Here is a 20,447-nt window from a genome sequence, read left to right on the forward strand (position 1 = left end):
GTGGTTCGAATCCGACCTCCGCCTCTCGACTTCCCCTGTCTAGGCTTGGGCAACCTGGCAGTATCCCAGCCCTCGTGCTTCCTTTGGGTGGCCATGGCAGTTGGGCATCGAAAGGGTGCTACAGCTGAACGTTTTATATATATTTTTTCCATAAGAATTAAGGATCCCATCGTACAGAAGAGGATGCATGAGATATGGTTCCGCAAGGACCGAAAACAATCGCAGACAACAACAACAACAACCCCAGTGTCTCATTGCTGTGCATCTAGACTCATAAGCTTCTGGGTAAAATGAGTTCAGGCGGCACTGGTGTGGTGTCATATTTTGACGATAATTTATGAAGACCGAACAGGCGTCAGGACGCTCCAAACTGCATGGGGCTGGTGTTCTGGGACGTTATGACAGATCTTCGTCTGAAGCGAAACACCCTGGCTGCAGTTACATGTGGGTGTGAAAATTAGGGCGCGACGTCTGATTTGATTTTTTACTACGGCCCTCATGATCGAAGATACATTTGGTCACTAATCCAGACCTCAACCAGCTCATTATTCTCAGTTTCCAGGGTTTGTCTCTGAATCGTGATAAAGCCAGCCAGTGCGACAGGGAAATACCATCGTATTACAAAGTGTAATTACCATTATTGTCTCATTATTATGATTTTTATTGTCATTATTATTATTATTTCACCACTGCTACCATCATATACACAAAGGATTGGGAAGAACAAAGCCCTGTTACCATTTTGAATGGTTAGCTAACTGAATGAGAACAAAGAGTTTGTCAGTGTGACACATTACGAGTGATTTCAAGTCCGTAGTGTGCTATGGAGAAGATTGTGTCATGCGTGTTACGAAAGGTGGTGTGGAGCACGATACAAGTATGTTTGCAGTTGGTAATGTTAAATACGTGGAACTTAATTCGATAACCTAAAACTGTCCCTCAATTTCATGCCAGGGACACTACGATTCTGGGAACACTTCTGTAACTGAGGGCTGTAAATTTGGGAATTTAAATTTCACAACGATCGGTAGATAACGTCGGGGATTTGGCTACACTAACGAGTAGAAACTCGGCGCTCGGGAAGATTTCGGTCCTCCGAGCGTGTTTCTCATGGCTAGATTTGACTGTACACGCTACCTTAAGGTACATCCTGAACTACATTTGTGTATGCACGATCACCTAGATAGGTAAAACACAAAGCGACGCGCTCGTAACGAATTTAACTGGACTCCTATCAGTACTGCATCGCGTGCACCCAGGTGGTCCCAGCCAAGTCGAAAAACATCGAAGCCAAGTGCTACGCTGCCACAGCATTTTACATTGCTAAACAGGTGGTCCCAGCCAAGTCGAAAAACATCGAAGCCAAGTGCTACGCTGCCATAACCATTTTACTTGCTAAACGCCAACACAAACAAAACTTTGATTCTGGTTGTTCAAGTCGGACGATCGGCGGAGCGATACAGCAGAAATGGAACAGTACAAAAAGACTAACTCACAGCTTCCCACAAAAGTGTCAAACGTGACGAATCAACAGGTACCAAAGACATCGAAAAGCGACAACTGTTCGGATTGGACATTTAAGAATCTAGACACAGATTATTTGGGTTAGGGAACAGAATAAATATTCACAAGGAAGGAATGGAGAAGTGCATTCGGAACCAGGCTCTGATGAGGGTTCAAAATCTGTACGCTCCCAAGATCACTTGCCTAAGTGGCCAAATAGGACCATTTAGGGTGGACAACCTAGAACATTCATATCGAAACGCTTCCTCAACCCCTACTGTACCGGGACGGATCGTCGGCTATTGGGCGGCCAATCTTAGGATCAACTACATCCTGCCTTCCCAAGCTAGTGGACGGGACTGAAGTTATCCTCCTTAATCTATTCCCCTTATCCGATCTCTTCGTTGTGTTTGATAAGGCGGCCGTCTGTCACACTCAGGCACCCGAGTATGATTAGAACTGGGACCATGAAGTCTGTTTGCACCTTTCCAATTGCAGCGTCCAACTTAACACCTGCATTTGATTCAAACCTCACTTGCCTGTTCTTACATGCATTCGATACTTACCATATTATCGAACCAAATTCAATATGTAGATAACAGACAATGATTTCATATGAACTCCACAAATCCTACTGGAAGATTAGTTATCTCTCACGATCATCTACCAGATAAGTTGTGCTTTATATTACAAAAAGTAGTATCGATTTCGAAAAGTGGAACTCAAATGAGAGGTGATCACCAAGACTATCTGTTGTGTTGCACTGATTTGATCGCCCATTGAATGTTGGACTGCGACGCAGACATATTGCATGCGAACACCATTCGTCTGAGTCTCTTGAGCGAAAAAGTGAATGTTTTGGAATTTTCCGGAACGCACATCACCTCGAGGACACTGGTCACGTTGTTAGCGCTACAGCGGTATGTGTTAGTAACGTGGTGTTTATTTTTTTCAAACTGGCCTGTATCTGGCCTCGGTTGTAAAAATTCCGAATGACCTTGGCATAACTTTGTGCTTGATGTGTTTTGTTGGAGCGTGAACAACGAATAAATTTTGGTGCGGTTAACCTGGTCACAGGGAGTATCATTCGGATTCCTCTCCTGAAAAGTGGATCGGACGTTCACAAATTCTTTAAGGCCTTCTTATAGCCCCTTTATTAAGTTGTTTTGCTAGCCTGGTAGACATGTTTCGCTAGCTGAATTCAATACATTAGATTATCGAATAGATGCTCACATTTACATCTCACTGTCAGTCTTTCTAACGTAAGCAAAATTGTTGCTCTTCCATGTGACAAGCGAGGACCGCGAAAGTTAAATACTGCTCACAATAGTTTCAGCACGGTAGTTTTTCAGAGTTATTTTCTCTCATTACTTTACTCATTACTTACTCATTACTTACGCATTTACTTAATCAAAACCTATTTTGAAATTGTATTTTCCCCTTCAGTCCTTCTTAAAGACTATATCCGAATCACTGACAGCCCGTGAAAAGTCGCACACCCCACATGCGGAACTAAATTCGTTTGACAGTTCGATTGGAGTCTTATTATCATGCTTGGGTTGCGTCGTAGGTACGGGTAACATCTGGCGCTTCCCTCGTATCATTGCCACCGCCTCCAGCCCAAAAGGTAAGCGTCTGTTTCATATTTTGTCTTATAATATGATGGCCGGGCCAGAAGTGTCGGGATATCAATCGACCGAAAGCACGATATTCTCGTTAACTGAAGGCAGTCAGTGTCCGAAGACCTTAGTCCTAGCATTTTAGGTGTCCCCGAATTCGGTCGTACTACCAAACAGCTGTTTGGAGCAAACCACAACTGACAAATAATTCAGTCGGAGCGCGATGATTGGAAGCTAGCACCACATGCGAACAAAGTCCAACTTGTGCTTCTGAAACTTTGGCTCTGTTGATGAAAATACGCCAAGCTGTTTTAAGGCTGTTTATAACTAGTGCTGTTTTCCATCTCACTGAACTGCCGTGAATAAAAGTCCAATATCGTGTTGCAGTGTTTGCTTAGAGAAAAGATATACTGATGTGAAAAACGTTTGGAGCTCGTGCTCTGGAAATGATGGTAAACTGTCTTGATACCCGGCAAAAGTGACCACAGCCTGGCAGTTGCTTAGATTGCTTTTTTGATTTAACGCCACCCATAACCCTTCAACAACCCACTACTTGTTTCACTTTCCTTGAGGCGTATCAGAGAGACTTGGGCTGCGCTTTTCCCCTAACTCTATTCCCCACTTGTGTACGTACAATTATTTGCAAATAAGCTCTCTGTTAATTTTGTAGCTGCTTGACGAGCTGGTGATTCTCGTGCTGCCAAAACATCCTGCAAGGACCGCAGCTCAGCTATGGAACCTTGTTATCTGTTAGTCTCTCACACACATATCACCCGTAGTATCTACTACCGATTACCGGAGCTGGTTTAAATAATAGTTCACGCTGAACTTCATCAGAATCAGACCATCGGTTTTACAGATTCTGCAGCTTGTGCACCGAATCAATAAAATCAGTTATATCCAGATACGCCACTGTTTTACAAATGCAAACCCGACCATGGTGCACAACAGAGCAACTTATGGCTCACAAACATAAAAGTGTTCACAGGCACATTGATTTACAAGGCGTATAACAGCTTATAGCCGACGCAGTGTCGATTAGGTGCGTTATCTCTTGTGTTTCTGTGGAACTGAGGTATTAGTTTCTGACCGGAAACCTCAATCCTGATAATGGATCTCCCCTCCCAGACTTGGGTATCCTGTTGGTGTCACAGAAAGCATGCTACCTACGGGCCACATGTCTGCCGTGCGCCAAAAGACAATGGAAAGTGGATTGTTTGTTATTCGTCTGCATTTCAAGGCACTCTTCCAATTAATAATACAGGAACCGTCGTTTTCTCTGGAACTATCTTTGCTTCCTGTAGTAAATAAACCACTAGATAGCATTTTGAAAGAAACACACAACCAATAACAATGAAGAGCGAGGTTCTAGCTGAGATGTATCCTGCTTACTTTCGGCCCCTAAGCGTCTCCTACGGTTTGGTCAGCCTGATCCTCACTGCCTAACGTGGAACCCATCACCGCTTACCCTTGACTGAAACACTCATTTTTAGTGAGTTTCATAGAAGATAGTGTTATTCGTAATAAGAGATTAAAATACCCCTGTTGTCTACCGGAAGCCTGCACAAGCATCAGAAGAACCAAAGCTTCAGCCTGTTCCATTAACGGTTTCATCCAATTTTGCACTCATTCAGGAAGAGGAACGTTCGTTAATTCTGTGGTTTTAGGTAGTACTGAGAATAGATAACTTTCAGTAGACGGTCAGAGTAGACTAACATAGATATATTTTTTTATGGCAGCTCACCCCCTCCCCCGCCCAGNGGGAGGTTGAAATTTCAAGGTTTCTAAATCTAGACTGTGGAGGCTCTTCGAAATAAACCCGAAGTATTGGTTGCCTTTCACTAATATGTGTCCAGTGGGATGGTGTGATCGTAGTTTGTGAACGTGCTGGGCATTTTGGAGATGCACGACGGATATCTTCAACAGCGGATGGAGCACACAAAATGTGATACTCATGTAACATGACTGACAAAATATCCTATGTGTGTATTCTTTGTAACGTCTGTTCATTCAGACACCAAAACAATCACAAGTTAGTACATTAGCTTCTAAGCTTGCTGTTTCTGGTCGATACACAACGTCTTCCTGGCACTCACTTTACCGACGCGGTATTTTGTCACAGCTAACTTTGTCTGTATATTTGTTTTCGTTCATAAAAACAAGCGTGCGTTGTTCGTTGACGAGTCTGAAATGACCGACGAAGTGTGGCTTCTTCATTTTGTAAATAGCTTCAACCACTGCCTATGCCTTTTTTTTACAATGCACGGATGACAATCTTCCCTATAGATAGAATTAAAATAGAAGGCAGTTATGTCAACTTCGGAGGCATTTGTCTCTAACACTGAATATAGAAATGGATGTACCGTAGCAAGCAATGAGTCCTTTAGTTGTTATTTGAGATGTGTGAACGAATTAAAAAATTCTTTGTGCAAGTGAAAACGTGGTTATGTGCATGTAGATGAACGTAATAAGGAAAGTGAAGGAACTACCGAGGACAACAAGAGAACATCGGTTTTGAAGTTAAATGCTAGTTGTTGTAGCGGGATCACTCAACCGCTTTAGTCACCCGCATCATTTGTGCTACGTTCATTCGACACTTCGTAGAAGGACGTCTGATTTGACTGTGAGTAACGGAGCACTTGGACTCTTCTCACAATGTTACTAAGACGCTTGAACCACCCACGATCGATTTCGCCCCTCTTGGGGCTTATCATCCGAATTTCGTCCTGACAGGAGGCTCAACTGAATCCAGCCGAATCTCCCATCTTGATGGTCTGATTCAATGTTAAAGTTATATTTCTGTTGCACTTTAAGAGGTCGGGCGGAAATTATTGTGCGGAATGGGGCAAACCATTTTTCTCGAAGAATGCTGACGATCCACAGGAACAAAATTATAGAGTTCAAATGGTGATGCGCTCTTAGTTGAAGTGCCGTAACTTGGCGAGTCGAAATTATCAGTTAAGAATCACTACAGGATCACCTACATTAAGAATTCATCAATAAAAGCGATTGAGATTCAGTTGCTCTTTTCTCAGGTTCTATCCGGGAGGTGCAGTTGTTTGATGACGCTTTAAGTTTTCGGTCGTCAATATTGATCAGGAACGCAGCGCAGACCGGTGCAAAATATTAGCTTGTTAAAAATGAAGTCAGCGTTGTTCCAGCTTCTTCATTATCACCATCCTTTTTCGCATTCCGGACACTTGGTATTTTCCTCTGGACTAAAGTAAGCGTGTTCTTAGTTAACATCAAACTTTCCACATGGTTATTGGGTCAACTCATGCATCAAGTATGACTGTTCAACAGGGTCCTCTGACTGTGACCATTTCCTCGTGGCTGCTGCCGTTGGTGGAAACATGCTTAATTTGCGCCTTTCGAAGTTCTTATTTAGTCATCAATATCCTTATAATTATATCGCATTTATGCAGCTCCGTGCGGACAACCACCTTACCTAATCAACAGCTTTTGCAAGCAGTTATCTACCCTATCCTGCACTCACGCATCACTCCTTATTTCTGAGAACACTAATTTAGTACCATTCTCGAGCTTTCCGAGTACACGTTAGTGAGTCTTATTGGCATGGCGCAAACGAGGAAACAGTATCAGTCAGTATCAGCGACCTGGATTTTTTCGGAGAACATAAACCTGCATTGATTAGAGTTACGAGTTATGAGGTATCGTAAGATGTCATTCACAGGCTGCATGTGACGTGCTGAACGTCGACAACAAACATCTTCTTCTGAAGTATCTCTACATCTCTCATGCCCTTGAGTGCTATTTAGAATGTCTATATCGCAAATGTTTTTAAGTGACGACAATTTTCAAGACTGTTTAGTTGATAAAATCGGATGCTACCAGTAGCTTTGTCCGCTACTTAGGAACTCCACTACTCAGTGGGACCACTGTAAACTAAAGGCTAATTGAATCCTTCATAATCAGTACTCTTCAAGTTGTATAGGGTTTGTTAATACTAGCTGGCCGGTGTTTTGTTTCTTTGACACTTTTCTTCGTTCTACACTCCATCTACAGGCAGCCTGACATTTCTGATCGCTTGGGTCCTATCGTTGTTCGTATGGTCTCTGCCACTTAGCATCGTCGAGTATTCCCTGGGACGATTCACCAGAACATCACCACTTGGGGCCTTCCACAAATTTCTTGGAAGCAAACTGATATGGCTTGGTGGTTGGATTGTGGGTGTGACCTATATGATCACGTAAGTAAGCTGATTCGGCCCTACATTCATCACTCTACCTGCTTTTTTAATAATGACTGCTCTTTAATCAACACTTTTCGCATTGACAGTGATTTTCTTCCGTATCATTCTGCTCTCACCCTTATGAGTCAGATATGTTTGCTGCTGTTAGCACACTACACACTGCCAGTGATCTTTGGCACATCCCCTGTCAGAAAACAAATGCATTCATGATTTAGGCGGATGACCCTTAGTTGCTCTTAGGTGTTGTAATAAGATGGCATGAATGAGACATATGACCGGCTCAGAGGTGGAAGAAATCAACCTAAATTACCAGGGTGTCTCTGAGACTTTTGTTAATAGACATGTCATCTGATAGGTTGTAGACGAGTGGTAGCTACCCCGACCCCGAAAGTACACATCGAAGTTTCACCCAGACGGGCCAATCGATCGACATAACCAAGATATGCCATCAGGACGTCATTCGAGGCGTCCGGCTATCCACTCGCATTGAACAAGCCCGAACGTATTCACCACCAGCGTGCGCTGGTGGAATAGTGGTAACACTTTCGTCTGGCATGTCAGTTGTGCGGAGTGATGACCTTTGATAAGAACGAAACTTAAGCCAATGCTTAGGTGTGGACCCATCAAAATGGTTGAGCCAGGACATGAGGACGATTTTTCAAACGAGAGTTATGCGACTGAGTACTTTATAAATCCCGTAAACACCGAAAACTAAAAGAAATCTGCCGCTGGCACCTGATGGCGGTTTTTTATTGCTACAATCCGTTTAGAATAGCATGATGGATAACACAGGATAATGGCATGCGTAATCCAAGCTTTGGGATTTTTTGTTCGAATGGTTGGCCTCAATCTTCATACTGTTTCATCCAACTTCCAAGACGATGTAATCAATTAGTAATAAGTGTTTTCATCGAAAAATGTAGGATACGTGACAAGCTCGACAGAATTAATGTGGTTTCTATCCAAACACTGGCGATTTCCTGTTTCCTCTCTACGTTTCATTTGGAAATGTTCTAACGGATTTTTTCTAACTTTACCTCCAGGGTTTTATCTGCTATGATTGCATATTGAGTCAGAGAGATTGAGTCAATTATCTTCTTTCAAACGGGCTGGATGTGATGAATTCATTTTTCTTTTTTTGTTTTATGGTTGCTGACCCCTTCATATGAATTCTGCTTCAATACTGAGATTTTATCCCAGCTTTTACCCATTCATTTGTTGTAACTGGAACCGTCCTGAGATATCACCGTTAAGGAAAGACACTTCTGGTCCGCCCCTTCAGGTAGTTCTTAAAGAGAAGGGCAGTTTTGACTGGATAGTGCTTCGCTGTTTGTGATTATTATGATGATGTTTTCCCTGGAGGTTGATCAACCAATTCGGTAACCAGAACGTGCCCTGTATGGCTCTGTGATATTTGGCTTTCCTACACAGACAGATAAATACACCTTTTGGAATAGGTGGCTTGTACTTGTAATGTAGTAGTGTAATCTCACTAAATGAAGGCCAGTCAAGGAGTGAGATGTCCGGACAGGGGTATAAACACAGGACTCCCGGGAGTGAAAGCCCTGACTTCTGAATGTTGAGTGACCACTTCGGTAACTGAGAAGCTCCATGTGCCTGGACGTAGCGTGCAATTCGTAATGCGTCCATCTCAGGGAAGAGCAACCGAAGGTGGTTCGCCCCAACTGTGAGCCAAAGCATCTTTTCCCTCATAGTGCTTGTTTTGGAACTACTCGTCCAATTTCTATTGGAACTTCGCCGGTCGCTTCTGCAAGTCTATAAATTAAATGAGTGGTTTTTAGTTGTTTTCATTCCACGCACTTTCTTCATCATATAACTAAACGCCACTAGTCTTTCTAGTATGGTTTACCTAACAAGATACTTTGCGGATTATTATGGAACTAATATTGAAAATCATTCTTTTTTATCGGTAAAATTAGGTGATATGAAAAGTGAAGACTGTACAGTCTGTGGCGATAACCTGACATTTTTCCTCATCAAATTCAGGGTGCTTGAAAAAACTCAACTTGAATTATTTTTGGCTGTTTGAAAGTTTATAAAATAGTTATTTCATCCTGCAAACGCAGCTAATCTATGCTAAAAACTCGAGAAACAACGCTGTGCACTGGCAAGATTTGAAACTATCCCATAGATCGCTACGAACGTTTGGTCAATTGATCAGACAAAAAATTCCACTTTGGCCTGTACTTTTAATGAGTCACCACTAAATTCATAGGTTCACTTCGTCATATTTTCTTTTGTAATCTTTAATGAAACAATGGAATGCAGAGGTCTCTCAGACAAATCACACTCAACACCAGTGGAATCAGATATCTGGTCGGCTGCTTGTGGCCGAATGGCCGCTAACTAGAAGACGCTAGTTTGAGGCCCCTTTGAGACCCGTGAAGTGCTCACTGCATATGATGACGAACAAAGATGACACAGTGCTTCCCTGCTTTTCAGATTTCACCTGCAAAATAAACCCTTCAACTTAAAAGTAGTTTAGTTGCCCGATCCACCGTCTTCTTCATTTCTTCTGGAAACACCAATGATTTCACTAACTGATGAGCTTTACGTTTGTTCACTAATCGTTGGAATGTACTCACTTGACTGGGAATTTCTGGAATAGACCTCAAAACTGGAATGGTGGTCCTCGATTCCGTGTGTAAAAAACGAGGACAGAAACATAGTTGTGCAGCTGTATTTGCTTTAAAATTTTTTTTAATTATATGCGCCTCTAAGTGTGATTGATACATGCGTGATCCGTCCGCGAATACTAGTCTGGTGGTGGTGGAGATATATTCAGCAAGATAAGAAGAGTTAGAGCAAAATGGAAACAGGATCACCGTGACATGATTTGATCACACGGTGCAACAGATTCACAATCAGTATGGTTAGAAAACTCAGAATTTCCACTCTTTTCTCGAATTCCTAAAATTCCGCCTCTTCCACCCTCCTTCAGTTCTTTCGCATCATGCCGAAACTTCAGTTCTATTTGACGTGATCGGCACGATGAGTATCTTGTAGCTGTACAGAGTACGGAGCAATGTCGCGGTTTTTTTATATGCCTTGTAGGAACAGATTCCACACTTCGAAACCTTTTCACTATTCACAAAATGTAAGTGGGCTGCTCAGGTAGTAGACCTCCAGCGCCGCACAAGTATTCCGGTAATGAGTTGCCGCTCAGGCTGCCGAGAAGGAATCGGCCATGTGACGTGAGCTGGACGGCTGGAAGATAAAGAACACTACATCCTGCTATCCGGCTGTTTATAGTTGGATTGAAGAAAGAATGGGGATTCGCTTCCCCCTAAAGATATAAGGAATAAGCAATTTTAGTGGCCTCATTTAACACTGGAACGACCACTTTGTCAGTCTTGCATTCATATAGTTATAGAATATATCACACGTTCGCTTCTTGATTTGTCCTAATACTACTGACCAAATCTTATGTGCTGATATTCTGTCGTTTCACTTTGGTGTCAGTTTGCGAAACAAACGTCTTGTTGTAACCATCTGCGGTCCAAATGTATCCATGTTTGAAGACTTGCTTTCGTTGCATCGGTGGTTTTGCATTATCTCATGACCAGTTCTGCTCAAAACACCTGTTAGGACAGGTTGTCATTTCCATTAGTGGATGTCTCCTAGTCCCCTCCACTTAACGTTCAAAATGACATCTTGCTTCAGCGCCTACTTTTCCGTGATTGTGGGTTGGTGTCTCTATTACTTCTACAAGTCGTGTGCCCTACCGAGCTTACCATTGGACGAGGTCGCCAGTGTCAATATTTTCAACGAGTTTGCCAGAGTGAGTCATCAGATTTTACTGAGCTAGTCTGGATCACCGACTCGGATGTAAGCTAACGCTTGTGTCTCCGATGTTCCGCTTACTCCTGCAGGATTCATATTGGCCCGTACTGTTTCACACAATTGCCGTGCTCATTGTTGCCGTTTGTATTTTTGGTGGCATACGATGGATCGAGAAAGCCAACATGTTTCTGGTGCCAATGCTTCTCGGGATCCTGTTGTTCACGTTTGGCTGGTCACTCACTCGGCAGTACGCTGAAGTGGGGATTACGTTTATTTTTACCCCCGAGTGGAGTAAGTGTTCTTTCGAAAATTGTTCTATATTCTGGTTATTCGAGCCTTCCATTACGGTTCGCTTTGCACTCTGCATATGTCCCAGGTTATCTGGCATGTCACCGAAAGAGTTCAGTTCATCGCTGGTCAACATGAGTGGGAAAGCTGAGAACTACTTGGTATCCAATGAGAATTTCACTGAGGTAGAAAACTTGGTTGGAACCAACTGTTCACATCCTCAAATAATCACCAGACTACTGGTGCAGTTGTTTGATAGTATTTACATCAAACAACTCGCAAAAGATAAAACAACCCTTGGTTGTCTGGATCGTTCTAACCAAAGTGCGAAATATAATAAAAAGGAGGTTGCAGTTCGAAGATATTTGCTCCTCCTCTGAGCGATCAACTTCCAGATAAAGCATATCGGTTAGCACTTCTAGAGGATCCTTCCAAAGGAGAGTGTAAGTTGGATACTGTCCAAATTGTTGGTTGCCTGTGTTCAGCAGTTTGCTATACACCCACCATGCTCCTATGATTTTCCACTCTTTCAGTCTTCTTGGGGTTTGTAGAATTCGGTACACATTACAGCTTACTAAATTTCATCGATTCACTCGCCGTTGAAATAGGAAATGTATGGTGGGATCTACCAGGTTTACCAGAAATAGCTGTTCCCGATTTCAGTTAATTAGCTGTTTCAGAATTCGCTCCATCAAATTTTCGGTTCCTGACTGCTAAGCTTCCCTTGTCACATTCCGATTCTGTGAAATAAGCCAGGCTTTCAGTCCGCTCAAGCGTATTCTGCCCTCCATATTACTGTGTGTACGAGATGGCAGTATGCAGTGCGGACGCCCTTAATCAAGGCGTCAGCTTGCAGCCTTCGGCGTGAATGCCTGTTTTGTTGACCGACCACGATATATGTTCGATGCAGATAAGGCTGAGCACTATTCCCTCAGCTTGTAGTGGATATCTGTATGGCGTATCCGATAAAGTCATGGACGACAGGTAACTAAGATCTACTGGGAAGGCTGGGAAATTGAGTCACCTGTGCTTGGATGCAACTATAAGACTGAATGCTGTTTCTGCAGTGACTGTAACTACCTTGGCTCATCAGCGTGCCGTCCAGTGAGATTTTGTAAGGACTCCTTGAAAGAGAGTGACCGTTCCCGATAGGTTTCGTAGTTTTGATGTTCAAGTTATCTTAAAGAGAGGCGATTTTTTCGATAAATACTTTCAAGCATATTTCATTTGACATCTCAATTTTGAAGGTGAATCACTAACATTTCCATGTGCACCAAGGCTGAACAAAGTAATTTTGAGCAAAGCAAGTCTCACTGCTATGTGGCTAAGCAAAACAAAACTTCCCGGTGAATAATTTAGTATCCCCGATTGGTTGTTTGAATACCTATCCTTCATAAAATACCTAATTGGGTCGTTCAACGTAATAAAATTCCTGTTTGGCAAAATTCCTCTTTGGCAATGCGCTTTCGGATGATTCGATCAGCGCAACATCACTCTGCACTGGCTTGTGGCGAATAAATAGCTGCTTTTGTGCAAACAAACAGCAATGTGAAACAGAGACGGTTTATGGTCCTCCTTAGGTCATAGCCGACACAGGTGGAACGAAATCGGGTCTGTTCTTTTTTTTCTGGAAAAACATCTGGTGCACGTGTTCAACACGATACTCGTTATTACAGGAAATGCCTAGTTGTTCTGAATAAAGATTTTGCGAAGAAACATTGGAGAAAATTTTGGATTGCAACAATGACGTCGGTACATGCTGTGGCAGCCACAGTTATAATAGCTGTAGTGTGGTGTAAAGGCTCATTTACAAACCCAAGGTATGTTACCATAAAAAAGCACTGATATTCCGAATGTCCACAATCTGTGGACGGACCTAAAACTACCAACATGTAGTGGTGATGGCCGAGCTTTAGTGCTGCAAGGATCCTTTGGACCACACTGGCTGGAATTCAGTTTTTAGGATTCAGATGTGCCAAAAAGTCCACCGTGAAGATATCCAAATAAGAACAGCAATTATCTATACTAAGAGAACCTCTATGTTGAGGCGATCTGAAGTAGGGGTGTGAAGGCAATAAGATGTTTTCTTCAGTCAACCAATATGTTTATATTTATGGAAGCAGCGAGAGGCGTCTCCCCAAATAAGGGCCGGTTAAAAAAGGTCTACCCTAAAACTCACACATTGGACCGCCCAACGTGACTGCCGGCATACTCTCCAATCCGATCAATATGCTGCTCAGAAGGCGATGTAGACAAATCGACCTATTGACACCTCACTCCATCGTTCTAGTTTTTTGCAGATTTACTGAAGTCGACGTTATGTGGCACCCGATATTTACACTGTACTCTAGAGAATTTCTTTTGAGGCATGATTACAGCAATGATTATTGTATGTTGTTCGTAGTCACACAACTCTCGCTTGAATGGCCGTCCTCCTGTTCTGGCGTGATTATTCCGATGAGTCCACACCAAACGGAAGCTCATCACCAATGCCGTGCCGGGATTTGAACCTCGGACATCTGACATGCAAGGCGGGCGTGTAACCACCAATCTGCCAACGCATGTTGGACGCATCTGAATTATCACGTCTGAACAGGCGAATGTGTTCACACTCTAGCGATGCGATTAGTGTGCCCGACCCATCGAACTCTGACCTACTAACTGTCCTGGTTGTGGCGATCGATTGACCCGCTAGTCAGGACTTCCCAGTCAGATAGCGTGACACACGCTTGAAACCCGCTGGGCAATTTTTGGGTTTTGAGGGATAGGTATTTTGTTCGTAGTGTTGTATTGTATAGCTGAATTATTTTTAACCTTACCCGTGATAATGCAAGCGCAATGAAAAAGCAATGAACGAAATCAATAAGTTACCACAGAATTTTACGGAACATGAGATCATCAACGAAATCATATTTTAAAAAAATACTAGTTTTAAATGGAGAAAATCATTTCCTCAGATTTACTCCACCTGTTAGAGTGTCTCCTTTTTGCTACTAAATTGGGTGTTGAATATTTTTCAGGAGGCTATATTGTTCCGTCATTGTCGGATTCTGCGACATCATGACGTTGCAGCTTCACAGGCGCAACTGTGCATTGATTTTTACAGGCAGCAGTTAATAAAAAACTGTTCTTCCCGCAGAGCTGTTTCGATTTCAAAGAGCTGGAAAAGTGCGGATTCCTGCACTTTACGAATATTTGCATTTATTGCTATTTGGAGACGGTTATCTCATCAGTGTTGGCACCACGGCCGTATGAGTTGTTATTAGTTCACCAGATTGTCTGGATTTTCAGGGGCATGCCAAGATATTTGTACACAAGGACTATGCGCAGTCATTTAGTGTGGACATGGTGATTCTCCATCAGTCATGGTTGATCAGGTCAATTTCGAGGCTGTTAAAGATAAAGAATAGAGAGCAACGTTCCTCAGGCTTCCTGAAAGCCTGAAAGCATGAATGATGAAAATCGAGTCCGATAGATTGAAAGCAATTGGACTGATTACACTAACCCATACCTTATTATTATCTCTGATCTGTCATCAACTAGCTGAATTTCTTTGTTAAAGACAAACTTTTGTTTGGAACACTCTGCGGACCTGCCGACCAACCAAGAGTCGGATGTGTCTCTCTGGCCTAGAATAATCGTTTCAAGTTGAAACATCTTTGGAATCACTCCTAAGTCAGGGGCTTGGTGTCCAGACCAAATAACCGCCCTTCTNGATTCTCCATCAGTCGTGGCTGATCAGGTCAATTTCGAGGCTGTTAAAGAATAGAGAGCAACGCAACGTTCCCTTCCTGAAAGCCTGGAAGCATGAATGATGAAAATCGAGTCCGATAGATTGAAAGTAATTGGACTGATTACATTAACTCATACCTTATTATTATCTCTGATCTGTCATCAACTAGCTGAATTTCTTTGTTAAAGACAAACTTTTGTTTGGAACACTCTGCGGACCTGCCGACCAATCAACAGTCGAATGTGTCTATCTGGCCTAGAATAATCGTTTCAAGTTGAAACATCTTTGGAATCACTCCTAACTCAGGGGCTTGGTGTCCAGACCAAATAACCGCGCTTCTTTCCTTGTCTACGAACACTTGTTCGTGCGCACTTGTCAGCAAGTCATTCTGAACAGTATTGATGGATTGACAGTATCCTCAGTAGAGTTTTGCCAAACAGATCTTACCTGCTGGTATCACAGATGCTTTTGAGTATGGAGAATCTGGAGGATTCTCACCTGACGGCAAACTGGACGGTTCTAAGTCTTCCAACCTATAAAATCACTTTCTAATCAACTCTGCACAAAGAATCTATGACCTCACTGTATGAACTCATCACTGAGTACCACAAACGATCTAGTCCCTATGATTCCGAATCACAATGGCAGATGGATTTCGTTCACTAATGGCCGGGGTTCACGAGCTCTATATGTGCCCGGAGAGAACGAAGTCAGCTGCTCATCAGATGAGTACTAATAATGCCGACCCGTCTTTTTTACATCATTAAGCCTGAGCAGAAAATTCCAGCTTATTTTCCACGGCGGATTGGCTGAATACTGAAAACTCAGAAGGTGAGTTTTCAGAAAGCCCTTTACAATCCTGTAGAATACCTTATATCGATCGTTCGTGGCAGAGTTAAACCAACACCATATAGAAGATTTGCACGTCAACTTCTAGATCCTGAAAACAGCTTTAAAACAGCGTAATCTGTAAATTGGGTTTGCTAATTGTAAAGCGTTCCCTGAAAAATAGGCGTTGATCAAGGGGGGTATTCGGAAACTCGCCAAATCACTGGAAACTGAAAAGGCCGGTTTATATTATGTCAGCAGTCCTATGTGCTTCGAATAAGCGAATCAGGATGGGCACATCGAAGTAAAATCAGTGAACCTTAGTGACACCATCTATGAACAACAAGTCCTAAATAGGACCATGCGTAAGTTTTTTCCCGATTTTTAAACAAAACAAGTGTCATTTGCACTCAGTTATCACCACCTCAGAGCATTTAAAGACTAGAATAAGTGCAGAGAAGTCTGTAAATCATTCACAAACGTGCCACGATTTCCCTAACTTGTTTGTTTTCAACGCATTCCCCTAGTTTCTAAGGCTTTATATAGGATCAGCAATACAGATGAAAATTAACCAAAGCTATAGTTTGAACACGTACCTAACAGATTATGATCCACAAAATTGTTGAGATCACAAATGGCCGCATTTCTAAGACATCGGCTCTTGATTTTACCAGTGACTCATTCCGTGCTATTTCATTCCACAACAATTGACAAAAAGCTAAATTAAACTACTATATGGAATTGCGACTTTATTATCAAAAATTAATTAGCTTAATAAATGCCCTTATAAGCTATCTGAAATGTACACAGGTATGAATATCAGTAAAACCAAACAGTCTTATGTCCTACTGGGTGACGGCTTCTGTTTCTTCAGGATGCTTTTGAAAAATCTACACTAAATGAATATTTTGGTATGAAATTAATCAGCAGTCAGTTAAGCCTCACCGATGGGTAGAAAGTGAGTAGTCTTGTATTTATCCTTATCGGGTTGCACATGTTTTGCTGCTTGTTCAGTTCAGTTCAGATGAAGCTAATACTTTGTAAATTTTGGGGATTCGAAAACGCACCTCAAGAGGGATAGCTGCGGTTAGGCTTGAGACGGCCGAGGTCCTTTTGCCATCTCACCAACTGGTGTATACTTCGAGTTCCCGGAGGAAAAAATTGAAGTCGGACGTGCGAGTAATTCCACAACCGGTCATCGCTGGTTCACCCAGCTGAAATTTCTAGTGTATTAATCACTTTTAAGCATTAAATGGGGGACAAAACAATTTCGACGGTCAACGGTTCGCTGCTATCGGTTCGGCATGACGTTTCCTTAAGAACGTGTCAGGGGCGGACCTACAACCCTCGTAACCACCCGCATGGAAATGACTCGTCCAAGCACTAAAACGGACAATTTCCAGTAACCAATCTGTACTGTACTCACAAGACACTTGGCATGTGTAAAAATACGACGATGTGGTGCTGCCATCAGGGCATGCCCATCATTAAGTCTAATAATTGTGGAGTTAACACCGAAGCCAAATGGTAGTTCTGTCCAGTCGAACATCGGATGGAAATATGGTCATCCGGTGCTTGAATCGGACTTTTCTTCTCCGTGTTCGAAAGCTCACTGCAATGTCTACGGTGGAGGCCTTTCGATTGCTTCAAGCCTGATGGCATATTCGATAGAATTGGCAATGATCTTTGGGATTATCATCAGAAACGATAACCTTACAAAAGCTCTAAAAATACTGAAGCTCACATTGTTCGTAAAATTAGCGTGAACATATAACTTCCGTACCGAGAGCCCTCTAAGAAGTTGCACTAGCTTGAGAGTAGCGGTAGCCTGAGGCTTTGACGGTGGGTTAGACAAAGTCGTGCTTCGACCTAACCTGGGACGAACACGGTCTCAGCGTACAGCAACGGGGAAGGTTGCGTGACAGCGCTCACGAAAAAGACTTGCTGAGGTCTTTCTCGGGAAGTGTCACGTCCACCACGAAAAATGACAAACCACTCATCTGGCCCACTAATTTGTTTTCATCATAACACTGTCCCTAACTCCCAAAGGATTACACGTATAGTTTATCCCTTGAAGCGTACCTCAGTCGTGAACTTCCTACCAATGCAAAGCAAGCATTTATGGTGAGTCCTTTAAAATGGTCTCTTTAGATGACGAGGACGCTAACCGGATTGTAGTTTTTCGAAATTCCTACTGCTGTTACATGGAGTTTATAAATGTAAAAGAAAGTTCAGGGATCTTGCTTGCATATCGCTGGTGTGCACTGTCAGTAATTTATCATATTGACACAATTTAACCTCTTCCATCAACAGGTAGCATGCTAACTCCCAGTGTATGGGTACAAGCAGCCACTCAAAACGCTTTCGATACTGGAGCAGCGATGGCCCTGTTTGTCTCCTATTCGGCATATTTTACTCGCAAAAACGGAGCAGTGCGCTTTGGCTCCCTAGTCCCACTCGTAAACAATAGTGTGAGGTGAGTTTGATTTCTTTACCTATATGGCAGCATTCGACCTACTTTGACGCGAAGTCACCTGGAACATATGGATGCCGGATGACCGTTGGAGGAAGATTTTACTCCTTGTTTTGTCTGCCTCTTCACTTCGGTTGGCTAGTTGAGGAAAGAACAAGGTCACAGACATAGAAAGGGACTCATATGTTGAGATCAAGCCATGAGGATTTAGGATGGTGAAGATAAATAGCTTCCAGAGTGAAAAATGCGCATTGATGTTCATGGCATACCACACACATATATACTTCCATAGGACTTCGCAGGTATCGGTAGGATACAACTGAAGCTGTCAGGTTTATAACTGACGAACTGCATGCATGCATGGACTTTAAAGGCTAAAAAAGAATTAATTTGCTATAGTTCCCGGATTGTCACAGACAAACAAGTCAAGCGAAAGCGGCAAAACTACCTTCATTACATCTTGACATCCATGACTGGTCTTATGCATTACGAGTTAGTAGATTCGTAGTGTCCGCCAGTGTAGAACGTCCCACACCAACTCATTAGAACAAAACTCCATTTCCGCGTCCGAATGAGCAACATTGTAGTTGCTCAGATCGGGAAGATTCACTTGGAAAATTTGGCTATTGCGGTTACTAGGAGTCGTCAGTTCCGCTGTCCCACCAAATGAACGGGAGCTAGTCATTCGATATGTGCATTCAACAAATGTAATGCTTTCCTTATCCAAATGACCTGAAGCCATTCGGGTCTTCTGTGTGTATTGTGTACTCAAGCAACACTGCGGAACTGAGTTCGATATAAAACTCCACCAAATCAACCATCGTTTGTAAACGTGGAATGGGGTCAGTTGGCTTTGTCCACGGAGATATTCTTAAGGTTCAGCATGCAACTGCCACACGTTAGTAGACGATCCGGACACCAGTTTGTACATTGGTTTCAGTCTAGTTAAGATCATGGAAGCTTGTGAGGGAAAAGTCCACAAGATCAGTGCGAACAACGTGAAATCTTAACCGGTATTCACAAAAACTACTTTGTTGTGCACGGACATCCATGGATCAACTGTTATAATCGTCTTATCTTTGACTGTCAACAGTGAAGTTTGGCACAATGTGTTTATCACGTGCTCCTTGTCGAACGATCCCTATTGGTGGCACGTCTTCCTGTCCTTCACATATAGTCCAATGCGCACACGTTCAACACCCGCATGGCCCTGGGTCCGTGCAAATAGTAGGGCACCAGGAGAACGCCGTAAGTTTATTACTATGTACTTTACATATTTATGCAAAGTTAGCTCGACTCTGCTACGCAACAAGCGTACTATTTTTAGTGTACTTCGTTTTGTTGAATCAGTTCATAAGTTACGTCATACCGAGAAAAAATAAAAGTCGTAATGTTCAATTCAATTACCGGGTATGCAGTAGAATTATCTCTAGCGCAGGCATTTGTGGTGAGCAACATAAAGTTGGAGTATACCGGCGAAACAGGTCATATTTTTTTCACAGCTTTACAGTTTAACTAATGAAGCAAAGATCAAGGCGTTTACTGGAAGCCTTAGTATAGTGAGAGGCCTAATTCACTTTATGAAGATACGGTTCCTCGTCGTTCATGCATCCTCACAATCGTAAAATCCATGGTAAAACGTACGTCTGCGAGTCATCAGCAGCTGACCAGCTGAAAAATTATGATTATTTTCTTTCGATGTGGCTGACCAAAACGTTCCTTCTGTAGGGTTGTTTATCCTGAGGGTGGTCTCTTCGAACAGGGACAGCTGTTAACTCAGTAAAACACGCTTGTAACCAGTTCACGTGATGATAGCCCTAGTGTACTGACAGTTAACTTCAATGGATAGGCCTGCTAAAAGTTCACGCGTGTGCACCATTCGACTTTTTGCAGCCAATTTTAACAAAAGATCAAACAATGGGAAGTTATGGATTTATTGAATTGGTTACCGCAGCCAATGAAAAGGTGTTTCTTCTTCCCTGAAGG

General features: G+C 42.7%; 1 protein-coding gene across 1 annotated transcript in view; it reads left to right on the forward strand.

Annotated features, from left to right (window-relative positions):
* T265_12894 (hypothetical protein) overlaps window positions 1-20,447 on the forward strand; it is a gene marked incomplete at both ends in the record, with an annotated part of 58,672 nt that overhangs the window by 20,203 nt on the left and 18,022 nt on the right. The window contains 5 exons of the mRNA XM_009166069.1: window positions 2,950-3,130; window positions 7,149-7,332; window positions 11,020-11,137; window positions 11,229-11,430; window positions 18,302-18,464. Coding sequence (XP_009164333.1) covers window positions 2,950-3,130; window positions 7,149-7,332; window positions 11,020-11,137; window positions 11,229-11,430; window positions 18,302-18,464 — 848 coding nt within the window. The remainder of the gene's footprint in view (window positions 1-2,949; window positions 3,131-7,148; window positions 7,333-11,019; window positions 11,138-11,228; window positions 11,431-18,301; window positions 18,465-20,447) is intronic.

Source organism: Opisthorchis viverrini (assembly GCF_000715545.1).
Source record: "Opisthorchis viverrini unplaced genomic scaffold opera_v5_21, whole genome shotgun sequence".
Classification (NCBI taxonomy): domain Eukaryota; kingdom Metazoa; phylum Platyhelminthes; class Trematoda; order Opisthorchiida; family Opisthorchiidae; genus Opisthorchis; species Opisthorchis viverrini.